Here is a 24,966-nt window from a genome sequence, read left to right as displayed (position 1 = left end):
TGTTAATGCAACTTTTTGACAGCTTAAAAATCAAGCAAGTCAAATTTGTACTTCAGAATCAAAAGGGCAGAATTGATTTTTTATTTTATTTTATATTTTTGTTCAGGATCTGACAAACAGTCTAAATTTCCTGCCGCTCAATGAGTCATCTTGAGAGAGAAGCCATGCCTAGTTTAGCAGCATGGGAGCCTGAGCATTCTCTTGGTTTCCAAACATCAGGAAAACAATTTTCTGCTATAAACCTCAACTCCAATCTATTCTGGACCACAAGGTCAATAGATTTTTTTTTATGACTTGGTTACGATTAATCATTGGTTAAGATTAGCTCACATGATCCTGTGATATAAGGCCACCGTAAGCCTGTGCTAATTGCGGCTGCAGCACAGTTAGGACCATCTCTTGCTCCCATTTATTTAAATGGGAACAGGAGCAGGGTCTTTGAGTGCAAAGATCTGGGCTGCATTAATCCTAGAGATGAGCTATAACTAGACCTTGGTGGTTCAGAAAAAATGGGAGCTGGATCTGACCAGTCCTGGGGTTTTTTGTTTTATTGTTTTGTTTTGGGGTTTTTTTAGATTTGCAAAATAAAAACTACAAGGCAATCTGTGACCCATTTCTGATTTAGATTTAGACTGTTGACTCTCTGGAGCATATTGTACATGCTGAAGGTAGAATAGTCAGTTTCCGTCTCCCATTTTAGAGGCTGATGTCAGATATGTGGGCATAATTAGGTTGAGAATTGTGTTCTGGAGCTAACAGACCGATATCAGAAGGGCTATGTAAGGTGGAACAAAGAATTTTTTTGCTAATTTAGATTCCTTTAGAACTACTTACATTTGCTCCACTGAAGTGTAACAGACTCTTAATGGGCTAATTTGCATACTGAGGAGCCAGAAGAATCATAGATTATTAGGGTTGGAAGGGACCTCAGGAGATCATCTAGTCCAGGGGTCCCCAATGTGGTGCCCATGGGCACCATGGCACCCACTAGGGCATTTATGTGCACCCATCTAATGCCCAGCAGGGGAGAGAAGCCGCGGCATCACGTCTGCTGGGGACAGAGAACTCCTGGGCTGCAGGCTGCAGGTGCCAGTGTTCTCTGTCCTCCTGGCTCCTCTCCGGCTTCTCTCTGCACTGCCCAGAACTGGTGCCAAAAAAACCTAAAACACAAAAACAAAACAAAAAACCCCAAACCACTCTGTCTCTGCAGAATGGATGGAATGCTGCCCCGTAGCATGTGCTTGCTCCACTGGTGTCTGGAGCTGGCCCTGTATGTGAGTAATTGCTGGTGCCCACCACACTCTTCTGAAAACATGAATGTGCTACTGGCCACAAAAAGGTTGGAAACTGCTGATCTAGTCTAACCCCCTGCTCAAAGCAGGACCAATCCCCAACTCCCTAAATGGCCCCCTCAAGAACTGAACTCATCACCCTGGGTTTAGCAGGCTAATGCTCAAAGCACTGAGCTATCCCTCTCTGCTGCCCCCCCCCGTTAAAAAATCCCAAAACAAACTAGCATCTACGGAAAGTCGAAACCTCTTACTTTCCATAGAGTGCTAGTTTGTTTTGGGATTTCTTAAGGCCAGAAGACACCATCAAATCAGCTAGTCTGTCCTCCTGTACAACACAAGCTATTGAATTTCACTGTTTACTACTCTAATGAGCCCAATTATTTGCATTAGTGTCTGGATGGCTTTCTGGAAGATACGCTTTAGTCAGTCTTGATTTGAAGACATCAAGAAATGGAGAATCCCCCAGTTCCATGAGTATTCACCCTCACTGTTAAAAACAACGTGTGCCTTATTTCTAATCTGAATTTGGCTTTAGCTTCCAGCCATTGGTTCTTGTCATGACCCACTACACTAAATCAAAGAGCCCTTTAGTACCTAGGATTTTCTCCCCGTAAAGGTAATTATACACTGTAATCAAATCACCTCTTTTCTTTTTGATAAACTATATATTGAGCTCTTTAAGTCTGTCACTCAAGTCATTTCTCCAACTGTCAAATCATTTTTGTGGCTCCTTTCTGCACCCTCTCCAATTTTCCCACACTCTTTACAATGTGAACACCGAAACCAAATGTGCAGTATTCTAAGTGTTGGTCTCACCAAGGTAATATAGAGAGGGGGAAAAATCCATTATTTCCTTGCTTAAACCCCCTAAGGACTGCATTTGGCCTTTTTGCCAAATCATCACACTGGGAGTATATCTTGAGTTGCTTGTTCACTACGATCTCTAAATCCTTTTCAGAGTCAGAAACTTTCCAGCATAGTTTCCCATTCCTTGTTCCTAGACCTGTGACCTTGCATTTGGCTGTATTAAAACACATTTTGTTGGAATGGTACCACCTTGCAAAGCAATCCAGATTGCTCTGTATGACTGTACTGCCCTCATCCTTATTTAACATTCCACCAATTTTGTATCATCTGCAAGTTTTTTCAGCAGTGATCTTCCAGATTATGTATGACAATGTTGAACAGCATCATTTGATCATTTTCCATGGACAGCTAATTTTTTTTAATCTGTCAGTTATCTAGTTCCTAATCCATTTAGTGTGTGCTCTGTTGATATTGTATAGGGCTAATGTTTTAATGAGAATATCATGCAGTATTAAGTCAAATGCCTTTAAAAAAAATCTAAGTATACATAAATCTACACAGTTGCATTACCAACCACATCTGTAACCTCATCAAAAAATGAAATCAGGTTGTTTGATAAGACCTATTTTTCCATAAAACGATTTTGACTTTGACATACACCTTTTTCCCAGTTTTATGGCATGTAACTTATAATTCCTTATGCATCTGTACAGTGGGAATGCAAATAGCTGCAAAGAATTTAAATGAGTGTGGCAGGGGGAGGGTTTTGCTTACACTACCTTATGCAACCTTGTGAATTTGGGACACTATCTGTGTTTACATTAGGTGGTATGTCATAGATTGAGTGTGTGTGTTTGAGTGCAGGGGATCTGGATGTCAAAGTATTTATAAATCAAGTAGATTTATGAAGTACAGTAACTCTTCACTTAAAGTCATCCCAGTTAACGTTGTTTGTTCATAAACTTATAAAACGTAATCAAGAAAATCTGTAATACGGAAAAGATAGTGTTTTATGGATGCGTGGTGTTTTACCAAGTACATGATGCAGGATGAAAAGGGTTACGTTGTATATTGCAAGAGGGGAATGATTTGACAGCATGTGTGAATAAAATGAGTAGGATTATTGTACGTGTGGTGGGAGCACAGCAGGATGTACATTAGGTTACTATCAAGGGCAAGTTTTCTTTGAGGAAGTGGCCTTTACTCTACAGTCTAACAGATCTGAACATGAAAGTACCAGGTACTAATAGCAGGCATTAGATTAAATTAACCAGTTCAGCAGTGTCTGATAGGGTTGGACATTTAACTCACATAACTGCAAAACTGAAGAGCTGTTTGTAGTCATAAATGTGCATTGATTGGATTTTATTTTGCCACTGTGTTGTCAGTGAGACAGACAATCACTTCCTTCATCTTTCAGTCTGTTTTTAGGAACTATGATCATGACCATGATGGCTATATCTCTCAAGAAGACTTTGAAAGTATAGCTGCCAACTTTCCTTTCCTGGACTCCTTTTGTGTATTGGACAAAGACCAGTAAGTTTTTAATTTTTCTTTAATTTCTTTCTTTGTTTCACTGGATTTTTAAGTTAAAGAATACACAATGCCTCTCAGACCTCTAAACTTCTTATATATCTGGCTTTTCATCCAGAAACTGGAAGAGTAACGATGATTAATCTTTTACCTTTTGTTATTTTTTAAAAATTATTATTATTTAGCATTTATATTGCAGAAGTTCCCAGGAGCCCTCCAGTTCAGGGTCCAATTGTGCTGACATATAGACAATCCCTGCCCTGAGGAGCTTACAGTCAAAAATATATGATATATCAGATGGATAAAACAAAGAAGCAGGCAGGTAGGGGCAGGAGAGATGGGGGTAACAAATAGTACAGAATGTGCACAATTCTTAGCCAGTTGGAAGTGGCTATCATAACTATCTAAATTTGATTTGGCAGTTTACACAAACAGGTGACACTGATTAGTTAACTAAACCATTTAGAACATGTAAAAGAAGACCAGGGGCTGCTAACAGGGAGTTTTGCAAGGGGGTTCTCCAGGTGAAGGAGGAGCAAATACAGCATCTGTGGGCTAAGTGACTGTCTGTAGTGTGTGTGTGTTTGTGTTTGGGGGTTACGTGCTGTGTGCTGAGCTTGTGTTTGTCAGTCTGTTTGTTTGTTTGGTGGTTTGAAGGACTGTGTGCTGTGGCTGGCAGTTGGAGGCCATGAGCTTCAAAGAAAGGTATGAAAGCTCGAAGCCTCTGGTAATTGGCTGAGCCTTAATCAGTAGGTGGGGCATTAAGTCAGACCAGGGCTTTATAAAGCCGCGCACAAGCGACCAGGGGCTGCTAACAGGGCGTTTTGCAAGGGAGTTTTGGAAGGGAAGTGGGAAGGGAGGAGGGGTCCCTTGTCGGTCCTACCTGTTCCCCTGTAGTCCCCTTAAAACCTATAATCCAAACCATATTCCAAAACCCCTTTTCTTTAAACCACCCTTTCATTAACTAGGAGACAATGCAGGCAGAAGCCCAGCAGCAGAGTGGGGGCTATCCAGTTTATTGCACTGAGTGTAGCATGTATGATTACCTGCCCTGTGGGCGGGTGGCGTATGTGTGCAGTCGGTGCAAGGAGCTCCTGGCCCTCAGAGACCAAAGGGACTTTGGAGGCCAGAGTGGTGGAACTGGAGAAACTAAGGGAGGCAGAGAGGTATGTTGATGAGGCTTTTCGGGACACTGTAGAATTGTCCCACCTCCACTCAGACAGCCTCTGTGCTGTTGAGGAGGAAGAAAGGCCCAGGGAAGCAGAGCAGTCAATGGGAGCAGAGGGAAACCTTCCCATAGTTGGGACCCTCCTTCCAGATGGTGCTGGGGTTGCCTCTCGCACGGAGGTTACCTCTTCGGGGAAGGGAACTCCAGTTGCTAGGAAAAGGCAGGTGTTAGTAATGGGAGATTCGATCATTAGAAACATAGATAGCTGGGTTTGTGATGACTGGGAGAACCGTATGGTGACTTGCTTGCCTGGTGCGAAGGTTGCAGATCTCTCGAGGCATCTAGACAGACTTATGTGTAGTGCTGGGGAGGAGCCGGTGGTCGTGGTACATGTAGGTACCAATGACATAGGGAAGGGTAGGAGAGATGTCCTGGAAACCAAATTTAGGCTGCTAGGAAAGAGACTGAAATCCAGGACCTCTATGATGGCATTCTCAGAAATGCTCCCAGTTCCACGCACAGGGCCAGGTAGGCAGGCAGAGCTTCAGAGTCTCAATGCGTGGATGAGACGATGGTGTAGAGAGGAGGGGTTTACGTTCATTAGGAACTGGGGAAACGGGGAGCCTATACAGGAGAGATGGGCTCCACCTAAACCAAAGTGGAACCAGACTGCTGGCACTAAACATTAAAAAGGCTGCAGAACAGTTTTTAAACTAGGAGATGGGGGAAAGCCGACTGCTGCAGAGGAGCATGTGGATCGGACACAGACTTCTCTTAGGGAAGAGTCTGATGATAGGGAATCTCCAGGTTATAGTCAGGAACAGAGGACGGAAGAGGATAATGTAAGGGCCAGATCAGATGATGAACAGTCACATAAAAAAGAATCTGGCACATCAGAAAAGGGCAGACAAATAAACAGGGACAAGTTTTTAAAGTGCTTGTACACAAATGCTAGAAGTCTAAATAATAAGATGGGTGAACTAGAGTGCCTTGTGATAAAGGAGGATATTGATATAATAGGCATCACAGAAACCTGGTGGACAGAGAGCAATCAATGGGACACAATCATTCCGGGGTACAAAATATATCGGAAGGACAGAACAGGTCGTGCAGGGGGAGGAGTGGCACTATATGTGAAAGAAAATGTAGATTCAAATGAAGTAAAAATCTTAAGTGAATCCACATGTTCCATAGAATCGCTATGGATAGAAATGTCATGCTCTAATAAAAATATAACATTAGGGATTTATTATCAACCATCTGACCAGGACAGTAATAGTGATGATGAAATGCTAAGGGAAATTAGAGAGGCTATCAAAATTAAGACCTCAATAATAGTGGGGGATTTCAATTATCCCCACATTGACTGGGAACATTTCACTTCAGGATGAAATGCAGAGATAAAATTTCTCGATACTTTAAATGACTGATTCATGGAGCAGCTGGTACGGGAACCCACAAGGGGAGAGGCAACTCTAGATTTAATCCTGAGTGGAGCGCAGGAGCTGGTCCAAGAGGTAACTATAGCAGGACCGCTTGGAAATAGTGACCATAATACAATAGCATTCAACATCCCTGTGGGGGGAAGAACACCTCAACAGCCCAACACTGTGGCATTTAATTTCAAAAGAGGGAACTATACAAAAATGAGGCGGTTAGTTAAACAAAAGTTAAAAGGTACAGTGACTAAAGTGAAATCCCTGCAAGTTGCATGGGCCCTTTTTAAAGACACCATAATAGAGGCCCAACTTCAATGTATACCCCAAATTAAGAAACACAGTAAAGGAACTAAAAAAGAGCCACCGTGGCTTAACAACCATGTAAAAGAAGCAGTGAGAGATAAAAAGACTTCCTTTAAAAAGTGGAAGTCAAAGCCTAGTGAGGCAAATAGAAAGGAGCACAAACACTGCCAGCTTAAGCGTAAGAGTGTAATAAGAAAAGCCAAAGAGGAGTTTGAAGAACGGCTAGCCAAAAACTCCAAAGGTAGTAACAAAATGTTTTTTAAGTACATCAGAAGCAGGAAGCCTGCTAAACAACCAGTGGGGCCTCTTGACAATCAAGATACAAAAGGAGCACTTAAAGACGATAAAGTCATTGCAGAGAAACTAAACGGATTCTTTGCTTCAGTCTTCACGGCTGAGGATGTTAGGGAGATTCCCACACCTGAGCCGGCTTTTGTAAGTGACAAATCTGAGGAACTGTCACAGATTGAAGTGTCACTAGAGGAGATTTTGGAATTAATTGATAAACTCAACATTAACAAGTCACCGGGACCTGATGGCATTCACCCAAGAGTTCTGAAAGAACTCAAATGTGAAGTTGCGGAACTATTAACTAAGGTTTGTAACCTGTCCTTTAAATCGGCTTCGGTACCCAATGACTGGAAGTTAGCTAATGTAACACCAATATTTAAAAAGGGCTCTAGAGGTGATCCCGGCAATTACAGACTGGTAAGTCTAACATCGGTACCGAGCAAATTAGTCGAAACAATAGTTAAGAATAAAATTGTCAGACACAGAAAAACATAAAACTGTTGAGCAATAGTCAACATGGTTTCTGTAAAGGGAAATCGTGTCTTACTAATCTGTTAGAGTTCTTTGAAGGGGTCAACAAACATGTGGACAAGGGGGATCCAGTGGACATAGTGTACTTAGATTTCCAGAAAGCCTTTGACAAGGTCCCTCACCAAAGGCTCTTACGTAAATTAAGCTGTCATGGGATAAAAGGGAAGGTCCTTTCATGGATTGAGAACTGGTTAAAAGACAGGGAACAAAGGGTAGGAATTAATAGTAAATTCTCAGAATGGAAAAGGGTAACTAGTGGTGTTCCCCAAGGGTCAGTCCTAGGACCAATCCTATTCAATTTATGCATAAATGATCTGGAGAAAGGGGTAAACAGTGAGGTGGCAAAGTTTGCAGATGATACTAAACTACTCAAGATAGTTAAGACCAAAGCAGATTGTGAAGAACTTCAAAAAGATCTCACAAAACTAAGTGACTGGGCAACAAAATGGCAAATGAAATTTAATGTGGATAAATGTAAAGTAATGCACATTGGAAAAAATAACCCCAACTATACATGCAATATGATGGGGGCTAATTTAGGTACAACAAGTCAGGAAAAAGATCTCGGTGTCATCGTGGATAGTTCTCTGAAGATGTCCATGCAGTGCGCAGAGGCGGTCAAAAAAGCAAACAGGATGTTAGGAATCATTAAAAAGGGGATAGAGAATAAGACTGAGAATACATTATTGCCCTTATATAAATCCATGGTACGCCCACATCTTGAATACTGTGTATAGATGTGGTCTCCTCACCTCGAAAAAGATATTCTAGCACTAGAAAAGGTTCAGAAAAGGGCAACTAAAATGATTAGGGGTTTGGAGAAGGTCCCATATGAGGAAAGATTAAAGAGGCTAGGCCTCTTCAGCTTGGAAAAGAGGAGACTAAGGGGGGATATGATAGAGGTATATAAAATCATGAGTGATGTGGAGAAAGTGGGTAAGGAAAAGTTATTTACTTATTCCCACAATACAAGAACTAGGGGTCACCAAATGAAATTAATAAGTAGCAGATTTAAAACAAATAAAAGGAAGTTCTTCACACAGCGCACAGTCAACTTGTGGAACTCCTTACCTGAGGAGGTTGTGAAGGCTGGGGCTATAACAATGTTTGAAAGGGAACTGGATAAATTCATGGTGGCTAAGTCCATAAATGGCTATTAGCCAGGAAGGGTAAAGAATGGTGTCCCTAGCCTCTGTTCATCAGAGGATGGAGATGGATGGCAGGAGAGAGATCACTTGATCATTGCCTGTTACCTTCACTCCCTCTGGGGCACCTGGCATTGGCCACTGTCGGTAGACAGATACTGGGCTAGATGGACCTTTGGTCTGACCCGGTACGGCCGTTCTTATGTTCTTATAATAGAAAATGGTACTGAAAACATCAGAGTGATGTGGTGTTTAATTAATTCCCTGTTTAATTAGGCCTCTGAAAATATTAACATCTTGGTGAGATGTGGATTTAACCCTTAATACTATAAAGCACATCAGCATGTGAGATGTGCCATTATTGGATCTGGACGTTGGTGTACGACTCTAAGGTCTCTATTTGAGTGATTAACATTTATTAGATGTGACTGGGGATTTTTTTAATGGAATGCTAGACTCATAGACTTTAAGGTCAGAAGGGACCATTATGATCATCTAGTCTGACCTCCTGCACAATGCAGGCCATACAATCTCACCCATCCACTTCTATAACAAACCCCTAACCTATATCTGAGTTATTGAAGTCCTCAGATTGTGGTTTGAAGACCTCAAGCTGCAGAGAATCCTCCAGCAAGTGACCCATGCCCCATGCTGCAGAGGAAGGCAAAAAGCCTCCAGGGCCTCTGCCAATCTGCCCTGGAGGAAAATTCCTTCCCGACCCCAAATATGGCGATCAGTTAAACCCTGAGCATGTGGGCAAGACTCACCAGCCAGCACCCAGGAAAGAATTCTCTGTAGTAACTCAGATACCATCCCATCTAAAATCCCATCCCAGACCACTGGGCATACTTACCTGCTGATAATTTGGCAATTGATCTTTGATTAGTTGCCAAAATTAGGCTATCCCATCATATCATCCCCTCCATAAACTTAGGGTTTGAGCACTGGCCTGCTAAACCCAGGGTTGTGAGTTCTATCCTTGAAGGGGCCACTTAGGGATTTGGGGCAAAATCAGTACTTGGTCCTGCTAGTGAAGGCAGGGGGCTGGACTCAATGATCTTTCAGGGTCCCTTCCAATTCTATGAGATAGATATATCTCTATATATTATAGGGGGCAGGGATAGCTCAGTGGTTTGAGCATTGGCCTGCTAAACTCAGGGTTGTAAGTTCAATCCTTAAGAGGACCATTTAGGGGTCTGAGGATTGATCCTGCTTTGAGCAGGGGGTTGGACTAGATGATCTCCTGAGGTCCCTTCCAACCCTGATATTCTAGTCTTAAAGCCAGATATGTCTTTTGCCCTCACTACTCCCCTTGGAAGGCTCTTCCAGAACTTCACTCCTCTAATGGTTAGAAACCTTCATCTAATTTCAAGTCTAAACTTCCTAGTGTCCAGTTTATATCCATTTGTTCTTGCGTCTACATTGGTACTAAGCTTAAATAATTCCTCTCCCTCCCTAATATTAATCCCTCTGATATATTTATAAAGAGCCATCATATCCCCCCTCAACCTTCTTTTGGTTAGGCTAAACAAGCCAAGCTCTTTGAGTCTCCTTTCATAAGCCAGGTTTTCCATTCCTCAGATCAACCTAGTAGCCAGTTTCTGAACCTGTTCCAGTTTGAATTCATCCTCCTTAAACATGGGAGACCAGAACTGCACATAGTATTCCAGATGAGGTCTCACCAGTGCCTTGTATAACCATACTAACACCTCCTTATCTTTGCTGGAAATACCTCGCCTGATGCATCCTAAAACTGCATTAGCTTTTTAAGACACCCAGATCCTAGGCAATGAGCACCCTACAAATAGGTATCTTATAATTTGTCTTCATGTGTAGTACCTTGTACACTTTTTCAGTTGCTTCCTCTTAAAGATGTAGCTAAGAGTGAAAAGATCCACAATAGAGCGAGTCAGAATATGAACTGGAAGGGGTTTTTTTATTGATTATTTATTTGTTTTTTCCTCTGATGAAATTTGCTTGGGTTTTTGTTTTGGAGGAAGGTTTGAAATTTTGTAAAATTACTCCAGAGTTTACAGGAAATTCTCAAAACTTTTCAACATTTTTTATTATTATTGTCTGTCAATTTTTCACAAATACAAAGGCCACTTTTATATTTTTGAAGGAAAGAGACGCAATCTCCATGTAGTTAACGATGCCCAGCCAATCAGAACCAAATTCTAAAAGGCAGGTCCCATCCAGGTACAGCTCCATTGCCATTTGAAAGGTTGCAGCTTGTATTATACTTTTTTAAAATTTAAATAATAAAAATATACCTATGCAAGCTCTAGACATCCTACCAATTCAGGTACACAGCTACAGGCAAACATACAGTGTGGCTTCATGTGCTGGGGCATAGCCTCCTACCATGCTTGTTTGCCATCCTTGTTACTTGGTTTCAGTCAACAGGTACAGGCTACTCTTACTAAGATGTAGCCTTTTCTCCAGATCTTCCTGGGAGCAGATCAGGGCCAGGACATCAGAGTTGCTCTAACTTGTCCTAGTAGAGCATCTCATGAAACCCAGTGATGCTAAGAGCCCCAGGGGTGTTCAATGTTTGGGTGAGTTTAGGCCACTAGAGCTAAAGCCCTGACTGTTTCTATGTCAACATTATACAAGCCATATGTTTTGCACAGCTGCTCTAAAATATTTTCAGTTGGTGAAATAGAAATCATGTGTCTCAGCCTAAAGAACATACGTGGCACACCGTGTGACTGCTGCATGAACAGTTACGTCAGAACAATCACCTCGCCTGTTCTGAAGGTCTGGTATCTGATATGACTAGCCAGAACAACAGTCTTGTTACACAAGAGAATCCTCCTGAATCAGTGTGCACTGATGTGGTATTGTAAGGAAATGAGGACATGGAAGTTATCTTGCTGGGCTTTAGAGTGACACTTCAAGGAGATTGATGGGAGATGGCTTTTGTTGTTTGTTTGTTTTTTGTTTGCGGGGGGACACAGAGGAAGAGGAAAACATCAAGTATTTATTACGGGGAAACAGCAATCATTGAAAGAAGGGTAGGAGGCTTTTTGGGCCTTACAAGGATAGTGTCAATAAGCATATTAATTTGGCTTATCACAAAAGTATTGCTAAATCAGTTTACATTAATATATGAATGCTTTAAAATCAGTATGAAAGATAGAGAACAGAGCATTATCATGAGGAGAGCTGTAGCATTGCCCTGGCACCTGAAATCTAGGATGAAGCAGCACTCTGGCACATTTCCTGGTGCATGGGGTTGCAACACCACTCAAATTTGGCATGGCTGCCCCTCCAGCACGGACAGAGGAGCAGCTGGGCCAGATATAAGTGGTATTGCATATCCAACACTACACAAATTTGGCCTGGCTGCCCCCCATCAAGTCAAAGGCATGACCTCCCAGGCTGACTTGAGAGCTGCCATGATCCCGTGTGCTGGATCACATCACTCAAATTTGACCTGTGCTGTGTGAGTGCCGAGCAGGCAGTGGGAGTGAGTGGAGCCACAGGGTGGCTGGGATCTGGAGGAGCTGCCCTACCCTGGACAGGAGTGAAATGCTGTGCTTGATGAGTACTGATGAGTGACCGGAAGGGTCCCATGAGGGGCTGTGGGTAAGTTGCTGGTGGACTATGGAGTGAGTGGGAAGTGCTAAGGTGGTGAGGGTATGAGGGATATAGGGTGGGGGGTGGGCTGTTAGGATAAGTAGGGGCTGATGGAAAACTATTGCCAATCTTGTCTGGCCAGCCAGTTAAATTGGTTTTTGGAGTGGCCCAAACATAGCAGGAGCATACCAACAATTGTTGCCCTTATTTGAAATTTGTACAGACTATTAATGTTGTAAAAACAATATCTTACATATACCAGCAATGGGCTTTTTAACTAACTGCATGGGTGCTTTGATTGTGCCTTGCTACTTAGTTTACAGTTTGGTGCATAGAAGCTGAGTTAAGCATGTCTTTTTTTGTTATGTGTGTTTGTTATTAAGGTGTGAAGTCTCATAACTGCTGTTGCAGTTTCAGTTAGATAAAACAGACTGGTAAAATGTTGGTTGGTTATTATGGTCATGTCACACACAAGATAATCTCTCAAATCTATCTCATGGGTGAGAAAATTAGCAACTTGGGATCATTTCTGCAGGGCTCCTGCACTATAAAGTTTAGCACTACAACACTGATCATATCATCAGGAGAGAAAGCCATGCCTGCTAGGCAATGAATTTAGTTTTAGCTCTTTAATAAGGGGCAACATTATCTCTTTAGAGCATCTGAGTAGAGACTTGCTTTCTCTGCCATCTCTTTTATATATTATGTTCTGTACATATGTATTCTATATGTTTTTAAACAGTTGAATCAAAAAATGTCCGAAGTGGCAACATATTAATAGATTACCCTGAAATTCTTTGAACAGGGATGGTCTTATCAGCAAAGAAGAAATGATGGCCTACTTTCTGAGGGCTAAATCGCAGCTACAGTGTAAAATGGGACCAGGTTTTATTCATAACTTTCATGAGATGACCTATCTTAAACCAACTTTCTGTGAGCACTGTGCAGGATTTGTAAGTATGTTTTTAGCACTCTCATGCATCACATATAGACTTAGTCAGATTCAGGATATGATGAACTAACACCACAAAAAGGAAATGGGCCCCAAACACTAGAAAGGAAGGATAGTGGCTTCATCCTGGCCTAATATCTCATTACAATGGGACGCTGAAAATGTTTAATCTGTGCTGTCCATATTTTCTTCCTTTGGCTTTTGGATGTTTGAGTTTTACGACTTTCTCTTTGGGAAAGAGAGGTGATGGCCTAGGAAATAAGGGGCTAGAGATTCTTGGAGAATCCCTACAGAGAGCTTATCTACATGGGGAGCTAAATCATTCAGAAGTAAAGTGGCCTTATTTAAAGCTAAAGTGAATTAAGACCACTTCTGAATGAGAGCATCCATACAGGGGTTTAATGAACTTTACATTCACACTTTTAATGCACTTCTTTTAAATTTGCATCTGTAGTTAATTCAGTTTACTTTCTGGTGTAGCCAATCCCAAAGAAAGTGGGTATGTGGAGCAGAGGGTGTGCATGAAGAAGAGGCAGAAATTTTTCATTAATTTGCTCTTGGCACCATAACTCTGCTCAGATTGAGAAGAATGTTACCAAAAAAATCCCAATAAATCAATGGCACTTTTAGCAACATGTATAAAATATGAAAAATGATTTGATTTCTCCAACATAATGTACAAAATGTCATCAATTAATGATAGAGTCCCATCTTTTAAACAAATTAACTCTTTACTGAAGCATTTCCTGAATAGTCAGCAAACCAAATATTTTTGTAAAACCAATAATAAACCTTCCACTAGTTCTGCTCAAACAAGTCATAATAAAAAAATGAATCAGTATGATTTAAATGTTACTTTTAAATGAATGTAAAATATAATCTGAAATATTATGCTGGATTACCATTTTCCCATTTCAACTTCCATTGAGGAAGTATTATTTTTTCAACACAGAATTGCTTTCCATATCACTCAGTGGCAAAAATCCACTCTCCTTTAGGACCAACATAATATCTGCCCTTTGTTTCCCTTCTTTCTGCATCTTCCTTTCTTTCTCTATCTTTGTGAGTCTTCTCTGTTCTTCCCTCTGTATTTCCTTCCCTGCAGCAATTCCCACCTCCCCATGGTCTTCACTCGCACTTATTCCCATTCTAACTGCTAAAATGATCAGCAGTAGAATAGTTAATGTTGACATTGAAGTGGCCTCATGGGGGTAGAGGAGGTCACACTTATTAGATCTGTCCTTTTCAGGCTATCTGCAGTTGCAGGAAGACATCACTGCATTGGTTACACTTGATTCACATGAGGGCTAAAAACTTGGTACTTTTTTCAATGGAAGCTGAGATGCTGCAAAATCTGTGGGTCATATAAATACATCAATCAAGATGGATCTGGCCCAGGGACCATATGTTAGACTTCTGTGAATGAGAGCATTTAATGTTAAGAGATCTATTGTCTGTTCCAAAACTTTTTGTTTTACTTCATTGTGGAGAAAGCAGAAGATTTGTTAATAGATCTCAGTATATTGACAAGTAAACTATGTAGGGCCTACAGATTTGTTTTAATTTAAAAACCTCATGGTTAGAAAGAGGCAATAAATTTATCTTACAGGCTATTAAAGATCTGAAAACCGCTGAAAGCTGTTTGTGCATATAATGCACTCTTCTAATGTGGAAGATATGCTTTAGTCAAAAGTTATTGGGTTCAGTGGAGGCAGGGGCGGCTCTAGGGATTTTGCCACCCCAAGCATGGCAGGCAGGCTGCCGCCGGCGGTTTGCCTGCGCTGGGTCCGCTGGTCCCGCGGCCGGTCCGTCGAAGCCGCAGGACCAGCGGACCCTCTGCAGGCAAGCTGCTGGAGGCAGCCTGCCTGCTGCCCTAGCAGCGCCAGCAGAGCGCCCCCTGCGGCTTGCCGCCCCAAGCACGCGCTTGGCGTGCTGGGACCTGGAGCCACCACTGAGTGGAGGAGTAACTGGATGAAATTCCATGGCCTGTGATATACAGGATGTCTGACTAGATGAACTAATGGTCCCTCCTGGCCTTAAACTCTATGAATTTTAAGATCTATTACTTAATCTGCTACAGTGAGACAATAGGATATTCCACAAAGCAAACTGGAAGAAAACTTTATCACCTTGAGATGGTCCCCAGTTCTCTGATCTGCTTTCTTGCTTTTTCCATTGATGTCATTTTAGGAGTAGTTTTTTGGGGCCTGATCATAGAATCATGGAATATTACGGTTGGAAGAGACCTCAGGGGGTCATCTAGTCCAATCCCCTATCCAAAGCAAGACCAACACCAACTAAATCATCCCAGCCGGGGATTTGTCAAGCCAGGTCTTAAAAACATCTAAGGAAGGAGATTCCACCACCTCCCTAGGTAACCCATTCCAGTGCTTCACCACCCTCCTAGTGAAATAGTGTTTCCTAATATCTAAACTAGACCTCCCTCACTGCAACTTGAGACCATGGTTTCTCATTCTTGACCCTGAAATGTGCTGAGATTTCAATAGCAGTCAAACAGTGTGTCTGTGGCAGAGTGGAAATTAAACCCAGATCTCCAGTGTCCTATCCACAAACCCATCCTTGTTCTCCAAAGGACTAAACTTTTTACTATTTGTCCTGTTCTGGAATAATTCAGTACAGCTATATTTTTCTGATTTCTGTTAAATCCAACCAAAGAATAAGAATGTATAAAAGGTGGTATTCTGGGTAAAGAGAGAGGGTCAAAGATATCCCTGATGCAAATTCACTGAATCCAATGACATTGTGCCAGAGGTGAAGTTGTCCCAGAGTATGTAATGAGAGCAAAAGAAATTGAACTTAAAAGCTCTTTATACATTACTCCTGCATATCAGTTCTGTTCATCCAGGGGTAGTGCATAGTTCTGAACTGATGTGGTGATTCAAAGTCAAAATGATGTGCACTGAGAGTGTACAAGGCTGAATTGAAATGACAATTAAAGGTCAGTGCTTGCCAATAAAATATCTATTATTAAACACATGTGAACATTAAATGTCAAGCAAAAATCTCTTGGCATTTGGCAATGTTGAACTGATGTGGCTATTACAGGTCAAAGTCGTATCCAGTGTTGTATTAATGCAATGGGGATCCTTCAGACATTTCCACTTAGTTCACAGCTACCTCACGTTAGCTCCCAAAAAATCTGTGTCAGACATGTTCAAACTTGCTGGGGTAGAATCTGTAACTTGAGCTCCATTGTGTAACCATCATAGTGATGTCAAATTAGAAGCTAAAGAAGGTACTATGTTGAATGGGTAGGATAATTCAAAGTCAAAATGATATTCAGTAGCACTGGTCCACAGATTAATGGAAGCAAATAATTATCAAAAACTATTTCCTGATATGAAGAATCATAAATGACTATCAGCAAAAAAGACTGGTAAAATCATGTAAAATAGTGAATAGTGTCAGTTCTGGTGTCACTTTCCAAACTAATACAAATGTGTACTATTCTCATTATCTGGCCATGTAAATCAAGTTCAAGTTTAGTGTGTAAGTATTAAGAGAAACAAAGGGAAAGGAGAACTTTAGCAATATAGCAGTGGGTATAAATTATGGACTAAATTCACCACCCACCCTTATTTTTGCTGCTGTCCCCTCTATTGTTCTTTCACCACCTTCCTTCTATCTTGGTTGCTCTATTCCACTCACCTATTTTCCTTTCCAAATCCTTCTGTTTTGCCTGCATCCCCTTACTTAGTTTTCCTTTATATCCTTTCTCCTGCCTTTTACATACTCCAGCTTTTCCATTGTCTGTTTCCTTAATCCCCAAATTTTCCCACACCTCTGCCTGTTTTTTTTCCAAATGCACTTGTGCGCACACACACGCTTCTCTCCACATATCTGTTTTGGCTCTATCCCCCCCCCACTTTTTTAAAATGTGTTTCAGCCCTCTAAACTTGCTTTTTTGGTCCAGTTTGTCAGAAGGGCACTCCAGGCTCTTTATACTGAGTAACAATGGAGCTGTATTGCTCCCGCATCATTCTCTCTCCTCCACCCCCTCAATCACTCTCTGAAGAAGTTGGAGCAGCATCAGCCAGGCTGCTGGGGAGTGGGGCAGATTTGTCCTGCTGATGGGATTGCAGATCGTCCCAGGTCCCTCTTCTCAAGCTGGGACAATTGCCTCTGGTTGTTTACCTCTGGGAACGGCCCTCCTTTTAAATTCCTGTAACCTAAAGGATGTGGTACACAGATAATAGCTTACTGGAATTTTCTCCTATCCACTTCCAAATGATCATACCTGTGTTAAGAACATAAGAGTGGCCATACTGGGTCAGACCAAAGGTCCATCTGGCCCAGTATTCTGTCTTTTGACAGTGGCCAGTGTCAGGTGCCCCAGAGGGAATGAACAGAACAGGTAATCATCAAGTGATCCTTCCCCTGTCACCCATTCCCAGCTTCTAGCAAACAGAGGCTAGGGACACTTCAGAGCATGGTTCTGCATCCCTGCCCATCCTGGCTAATAGCCTTTGATGGACCTATCCTCCATGAATTTATCTAGATTCTTACATCTTACATTCAAGCTAACTTGATTCAAATTTAGCGAAGCACATGTTGCTTGTTAAGAGCCTAATATTACACCTTCCACTTGTGCAAGCTGTCTCATCTACTTCAGTGGGACTTCTGGGGTGAGCAAGGACTAATTATGGGACAGAGGGTTGCAGGGTTGAGCCCTACAGCCTGTTTTCAAGTCAAGTTTGACAATTGTCTTCAGTCATTTTTGGAAAAAAATAAGTTGGCCAGAACTGTCTTTTATGGTGGGTGGGTTGGTGACTGCTATAGTAAATGAGAGAGCTGAATTTTTAATCTGCGTTATTTTATCCTGACATACCTGCACATCACATGCCATCCAAATAGCCAGAAAATGGCTATATTAGCATTGCATAGCTAGATTACATTAAGCACTCCAAGCAGTGTTATACTTTATGCTGGTTCATTTAGATAAACTGACAATTTTTCACCCATTTCTGGAGGCAGGCATGTTCTGTGTCTCCTCTCCTATGTGAGCTTCATTGTAGGTAAGAGAAGTGAGGGTGGAAGCCAGTCTAGGTTTATCACAACTGGAGGGGGAGTTCTATCTAACAGGAAGGGTGTTGAGAGCAGTTATATCCTGTTTGTGATTTTGTAGCTATGGGTATTTCCTTCATTTATGACCTTGTTTTCCTTCCAGCTTTCTTTTCTGATTCCTCGATGTTCTTTTGTCTTTCATTACAGCTCTGGGGTATAATCAAACAAGGATACAAATGTAAAGGTAAATACATAATGCATGGATGTTGTTTTCAAGACATAGGTATTATGATGTTTAGCACAAACAAGTCAGACTCATATTTTTGGCAAAAACCTTCTGTTCATCCAAATTTTGATGTGTCATTTGCATAAATTCTCAGTAATCTGTGAAGTTGTACTGTTATAAGACACCAGCTACATGCTCATACACTACAAGCCAGAAATCCAGTATGATCTCTGGTTCCACAAGGATGTAGTTCAGTGCTAGTGATTAGTAAAACTAACTCACTCCACGTGAAGTAGAGAGAAATCCTAGCATTTTGATTTGGCCCTGAAGCTAAGGAGAGCTATGTGTGCTGGCAATGCTCTGTCTTCCTCTTGTCTGTCTGTTGGATAAGCCTAGTAGCCTCAAGATGCAATAGCAAGAATCAGCTACTTGCAAGACAGTCTACTTTTTAATTCCTAGAATACCTGATAGATTGAGATCTCATTTCCAGGTTTCTTCCCCTCCAATAAAAATTTCATTTAGAAAAACCACACAACCTGCAGCTCTTGTAGTCCTGCCATTTGAATGCTTTCTGCAAACTTTTTCCTTAATTGTTGAATCAGCATGTATTGTTCACAGGTCTACTTCAGTAAGAGACATGGAAAACAGCATTGTGGATTCCATGACTCTTGCAATTTCGTGATTTCCAGGGCTCACTTTGGTGCTGGATGGTCCTAGATGCATGCAGGCTCCTTCTCTTTGGAGACACTCATTGTCTCCTCGGACTTCCCAGGGACAAGTAACTTATGACTTTTTTTTCCCAAGGTGCAACATACTTCCATTCCTGTTGGCCTGTATTTGAGGGGACCATGGCTCTGTCCATTCTCCATCTCTCTCTGCCCACTATTGCTCAGTTGCACCTGGGGGAGGCATCCATGGCATGGATCATATGCTCCCAGAAGCCCCAGGCCAGCAACTGTGGCTAGCTACTGTTTGGTCATGCAAGGGACTGGATCTTTACTGCCTTCTGTTCCCATGTGCAACAGCACAAGGGAAAGCAGCAAAACAAACCTTTATTAATAAAAAGATGGGTAGGCAGGGCTTATAATTCCTGCCCTGAAAACTCAACTTAGGATCTGAAAGCCAAGCTGACTTCTCTCCTGTTCACACATCATCACCCATACAGTGGCCCAACTGAGATGTAGTTAAGGCGGTGTGGTCTGGTGATTAGAACACTGGAGTGGGACTCAGGACACCTGGGTGACCATGGGCAAGACACTTCACATCTTTGTGACTCATTGCCCCAACTATAAAATGGGGATAATGATTCTGACCTCCTTTGTAAAGTGCTCTGAGGCCTACTGATAAGTGCTGCAAAGAGCCAGGTGGTGTTTATTGTTGTTTTGTTTATTAACATGCAATTGAAATGTGCTCCTCTCCAGAGCCCGAGTGACAGGTCCATGAGAGAGTTCAGTTTCACTTTCAGGTCCCAGTTGAGTTTGCAGGGAAGCAATTTCAAAAACCACCTGTCCCTTGTGAGCACCTGCTGCTCCATGAACCATTACAAATGGGTTCTTCCTCTTCATCTTCCAAGCCACGGTCTCCTTTTTCCATTTTTAAGCTTACTGACCTTGTGCCATCAGGGGGAATTGACTATTCAGATGACAACTTACATCCCCCCCCACCCCCAGTTCCCCAGCCAAGTGTCACATCCAAGAAGATAACTATATGTTCTGATTAATAGACATTGGGAGAGATTAACCATCTCCAAGTAGGATCCTAGAGTCAATTTTATTTGTTTTTACATTCAGAGAAGATAAAACTCCAAGTAAAGAAGGTAATGGAGGGATAGCTCAGTGGTTTGAGCATTGGCCTGTTAAACCCAGTGTTGTGAGCTCAATCCTTGAGGGGGCCATTTAGGGAACTGGGTAAAAATGTGTCTGGGATTGGTTCTGCTTTCAGCAGGGTGTTGGACTAGATGACCTCCCGAGGTCCCTTTTTGATTCTGTGATAAAGTGAGCGTATTAAATCTGGAAGCTGCAGCAATGGAATAAGCATAGAACCAGTCAATGTCCTTTTTAGAGGCACTTACTGGAGTGGAACTATACTTTAAAAGTGATCCATAAAGAGTTAGTTATAAGAGAGTCATTAATAAGATGAATTTTCAAAGAAGCCTACAAGAGTGAAGGAGAGTCAATGGGATTTCGGCATTGATCTTCTGTAAGTGCCTTTAAAAATGCCAGCCCTTTAACTGGCTTCTTTCTCAGCTGCCTTGCCAAAGTAACAGTGTGTCCAAAACGTGCAGATTTAGACTATAAATAGGGCTTCTATTTGGGGGCGGGGTGTTTAATTGGAGGAGAGGTATTATTTGTAGCAATTTTTGAGTTTTATGTAGCTGTTCAAAAATCAGGGATTTTTGGGGCCTTCTTTTTGTATGTATTGCAATGAGTAATGTATATTATATACGTTACACATTACAGTAGTATACAGTTTACACTATAATGAGTAATCTCTTTGTAATGTTTCCTAGCATACCTGAACATGGTTATGTTTGAAACAGCACTAAGCTAAAATCTACTAGGGAACTTTTATTGCACACTAGCAGGGTCTGCACAGATCAATGAATATGCAACATGTTAGTGCACTTTAGAAATCACACTACCATAGTCCACACTACTGCCACGTGGTGACAAATCCTTAGATACCAGTAACCATATCTGATGATTTTTCTAGTGTTCATTGGATAAATGCTGATATTTTTTAATTGGTGGGTATTTTATCAGTGCTTATCAGTTAAACTCAATATTCAGAAGCCCTAACCATAAATAGAAGCTCCTTGAAATACCCAATGTTTGCCACACCAAACAAAAGACTCAATTTATCCACTATTTTGGAGGTTGGTCCAGTGGAGCGGATTCTTTGAAGATGGTGACCTGATCAGATCTGCCTTTAGCCTCAGTGCACTTTCTGGTGCCGTTTAAATAAAAAAAACAAAAAACCCCACACCTTGACTGACTTATTCGTGCTAATGGCTAATTGTCCTGGAAACCAACCATTTGGTAACCCACAAATTTCCCTTGCTTTTTGTTTTCTCCAGATCTTTCTGATCAGATGTTTGTATGTTTGTTCATGGCCCTTAGGGATTACCACACACTAAACTAACTCTCAATGATTTGACAATTTTTTTTTAACAGATTGTGGTGCTAACTGCCATAAGCAGTGTAGAGACCTGCTTGTGCTGGCATGCAGGAAGTTTGCCAGAGGTACCTCGATGGGCAGTAATCATGGTTCTCTGCCTAACAGTCCATCTCTGCCTCCAGGTAAAAGTAGCCTTTATTACTAATTTACACTCATTTTGAATGCTTTTTGACAGCACCCACTATCCAAACTGCATTCGCTCTAATTTAATCGTTATATCTGCACACAGAGCAGACTCTTGGGTGCCTAAAGGTATTCCCATAATTCATCAGCGCATCCTATTGTAGTTCCCAGCTACATTAAGACCTGTTGTATTCTTCAAGGGCATAATTACAGTCCTCACAGACGGGATTCCTTACAACAGTGCTTCTGGGGCCTTTGAAGGAGCGAATGCTGGAGCAACAGCTCCATTGCCATTTGAAAGGTTGCAGCTTGTATTATACTTTTTAAAAATTTAAATAATAAAAATATACCTATGCAAGCTCTGAACACCTTCACATGTAAGTAATAATACAGTAAAATTCACTCCTCCTGGTAGCAGGCTGGCTCTGCTGTTAGTAGTTGGGGAAGGTAGCGACACTACTCCAGCCTTACCCAATCTTTTACCTCCCCTTGCACCATCTTTCCCCATTTACATGTTGCAAGGCCGGTGGCAGTCCCAAAGTGGAATATGGACATTGCAGATAGGGTGCGGGAGCCCTATCTGTACCACCTCCTTCTTACTGGAGCTGCTCTGGGGCCAAGAGGTGTGTTTCCAAACCACGGTAGAGCTGCCATTCCACTCCAAGGAGAATTTTTGCTGAGTCGGGTAGAACTCCTTAGTGGCTTACTGCTGCAAAGCGACCCCTTCTCCTCCCCCATCCCTAACCCTAATTTTGCCTTCTTTTAAAAAAACTAATTTTGTAAAGCCCCATGCAAACCCATTGCACTATATAATGGCTTGATGATGCCACCCTTACTGACATTGAGTAGTAACTTACGCCAAGAATAGTCCTGCTAAAAAATCAGTGGGGCTCCCCAAGGGAGTATGGTGCTACTCTATCTAAGTAAGGGTGGAAGAATCAAATCCTAAATGTTAAAGAATTAGTAAGGAGATGCCTGCTGAAAAGATCTTGGAAGCGTTTTTAGTGAACTTGAAGTTGTATATTGAAAATAAATTATTCCAATCTCTCTTCTGTAGTACAAGATGAAGTATTTGAATTCCCCAGTGTTGCTACAGGGCATCAGGACCTAGATGGCAGAGCAATCACCCTAGTGACTGGCTCTTCTCGAAAGATTTCCGTCCGACTCCAGCGGGCTACCACCAGCCAAGCAACACAGACAGAACCACTGTGGCAGGAACCTGGCTGGAGTGACTCAGGTTCTCATACCTTCCCCAAAATGAAGTCCAAGTTCCATAGCAAAGCTGGAAAGAACAAAGGCTTTGCAAAATGGGAGAATGAAAAACCCAACGTACAGGCCCATGTAGATATTGAGGTAGAGACCACAGAGCATATGCTGGATGAGAATGGAATAGAAACACTCCAAGAGAGACAAGAACCTGAGGTGGGTAATAAAGCATGAGCATGTCTGTTTAAAATCCACTACTACTCAAAGTGTGCATAGAACTGTTTTAGGTGCATTTTTAAATGCTGGTTCTTTGCTTACATTTTTGCTATCACTTAATAAGATTTCACTTGTTAAACACTAAACTATCAAAATATATAAGTATCTATTTTCTATAAACCCAGACATCGTTGTGTGTCTTATTTTTAACTCTAACACTGGGGATGATTTTTTTTGTGCTTTGGTCAAGTGCTCTCTTAGAAGTCAGATGTTCTACTTCTGTGGATTATTTGCTTTCTGAGATTATAAATAAGTAGAATAATCTGTGAGTAATCAGACTATATTATGTCCTGTTGTGCCAGTGTAAAACAGAGTAACTCCCTGGGTTCCATAGAATTTGGACCTGATGGACACTAGTGTATGTGAAAGCAGAACATGGCCAGTTACTGCAAGGAGCGATAAAAAAGATAATATCCTAGCACAGTTGGTCAGTAATGGCAGTGGAACTCTGAGGCATAAAGAGTGCTTGTTTTTTGGTTACAGGATAGCTGATTGCTTGCCCTAAAAGATGGAGGACAATTAAGATGGCCATAAGAACACAGCAAGATATGGAATTCAGTAGACCACTCTTTGGCTATGGGAATGAATTCCTGTACCTCACGTTTAAACCTTATGAATCCAGCAGACCTTCCTGTTATCTCATTTAATAGGATGTTAGAGTCAAAATGCGCTATTTATTTTCTCACAAGTAAGTCATCTGGTGAACATTGCTTAGACAGAGCACAACAGTGTGTTATGTGACTCAGTCTTCTGGTCTATGATTTTTTTATAGCGATATAACCACAGGTGGAAACTGTCTCTACACCCAATTCTACAGTTCTATAAACCAGTGAGAATGGATTTTATCTTCCTTGAAAGCATCGCATCAGCTCATTGTGTCTATACACGGCAAAGGTGATGAGGATGGCATCTGAGCACCCAAGTTTATTTGATAAAGCTTCTTATTCAGATGCTCATAATAGTCTTTTATTTGGAAAGAACTGAGTTTATGTTCATTGCTAAATCTCAAACAGGAGACTTTGAAAACGTCAGAATTAAAAATCCTCCTCTAGGATGCATTCTTTGCATACTGTTTTTCAAACTTTTAAGATGTTTACATTGTTCTCATTAAACCTGTGTGTATTGATGTGCAGCACATGTTTATAATACAGGCCATATGAGAAGGGTCTTTCAAACATACAACATGTGTAAAAGGACTGTAGGAATTTCAGGACAAATATCATTATTCATGTCTGGTTATACAATAAATGGACCGATACCCTTTCCCCCAGCACTGATTATGGTAAAATTAACATGTAATAAACATTTTAGTTTTACTTTTTTTAATGTCCTTCTTTTAATCAAACTGAAAATATCTAAATAAAATTTAACACTAGATTTAATTAAAAGCAACCTTGAATTTAGGAATTTCACTGTCTTTGTGTCAACTTGATCATAGTCAGTGTCCCTCACAAGCTGGTACTTGGACCTGTACCATGAACACACGTGTGTACTGATTTACTAGTTTGGGGCCAAGTCCTATTAAAATAAAAACCGCAAGGGGCTTATGTTTTTAAATCACTTGGGCACTTTGGAAAATCCCACCCTTAAATTTTCACAGCTCAAATTGACAGTCTGGTTTGGATTAACTCAGGTTTACTCATGATGGTAAAGAGAAAAAAACAACCAGAAAGACACTATCTCTAAGATATCCTGAGGACCTGAGCTAGCTATGGGTTTCAACTTGAGAGGTGTGATCCCTACATTAGAATCTCAGCATCTCTCAAGATCAGGCAACTACTTGTGTAAACTAACTGACCCATAAATCAGCCCCCAAAGGACTCCTCTTGTGATTGCAAGTCTCTAAATGAAGTTTGTGGTTACAGGCTCCCTTGTCTGGTTCACAACCTG

General features: G+C 41.4%; 1 protein-coding gene across 1 annotated transcript in view; it reads left to right on the top strand.

The window, feature by feature from the left end:
- The window catches only part of RASGRP3 (RAS guanyl releasing protein 3), an 85,255-nt gene extending 60,819 nt beyond the window's left edge, over positions 1–24,436 (top strand). The window contains exons 12-17 of the mRNA XM_050951341.1: positions 3,520–3,635; positions 12,897–13,044; positions 18,276–18,312; positions 21,468–21,593; positions 22,652–23,016; positions 23,560–24,436. Coding sequence (XP_050807298.1) covers positions 3,520–3,635; positions 12,897–13,044; positions 18,276–18,312; positions 21,468–21,593; positions 22,652–23,016; positions 23,560–23,568 — 801 coding nt within the window. The 3' untranslated portion in view covers positions 23,569–24,436. The remainder of the gene's footprint in view (positions 1–3,519; positions 3,636–12,896; positions 13,045–18,275; positions 18,313–21,467; positions 21,594–22,651; positions 23,017–23,559) is intronic.
- Positions 24,437–24,966: the final 530 nt, after the last annotated feature.

Source organism: Gopherus flavomarginatus, chromosome 4 (assembly GCF_025201925.1).
Source record: "Gopherus flavomarginatus isolate rGopFla2 chromosome 4, rGopFla2.mat.asm, whole genome shotgun sequence".
Classification (NCBI taxonomy): domain Eukaryota; kingdom Metazoa; phylum Chordata; order Testudines; family Testudinidae; genus Gopherus; species Gopherus flavomarginatus.
The sequence above is the reverse complement of the archived record's forward strand: the minus strand, read 5'-3'. Positions and strand labels throughout refer to the sequence as shown.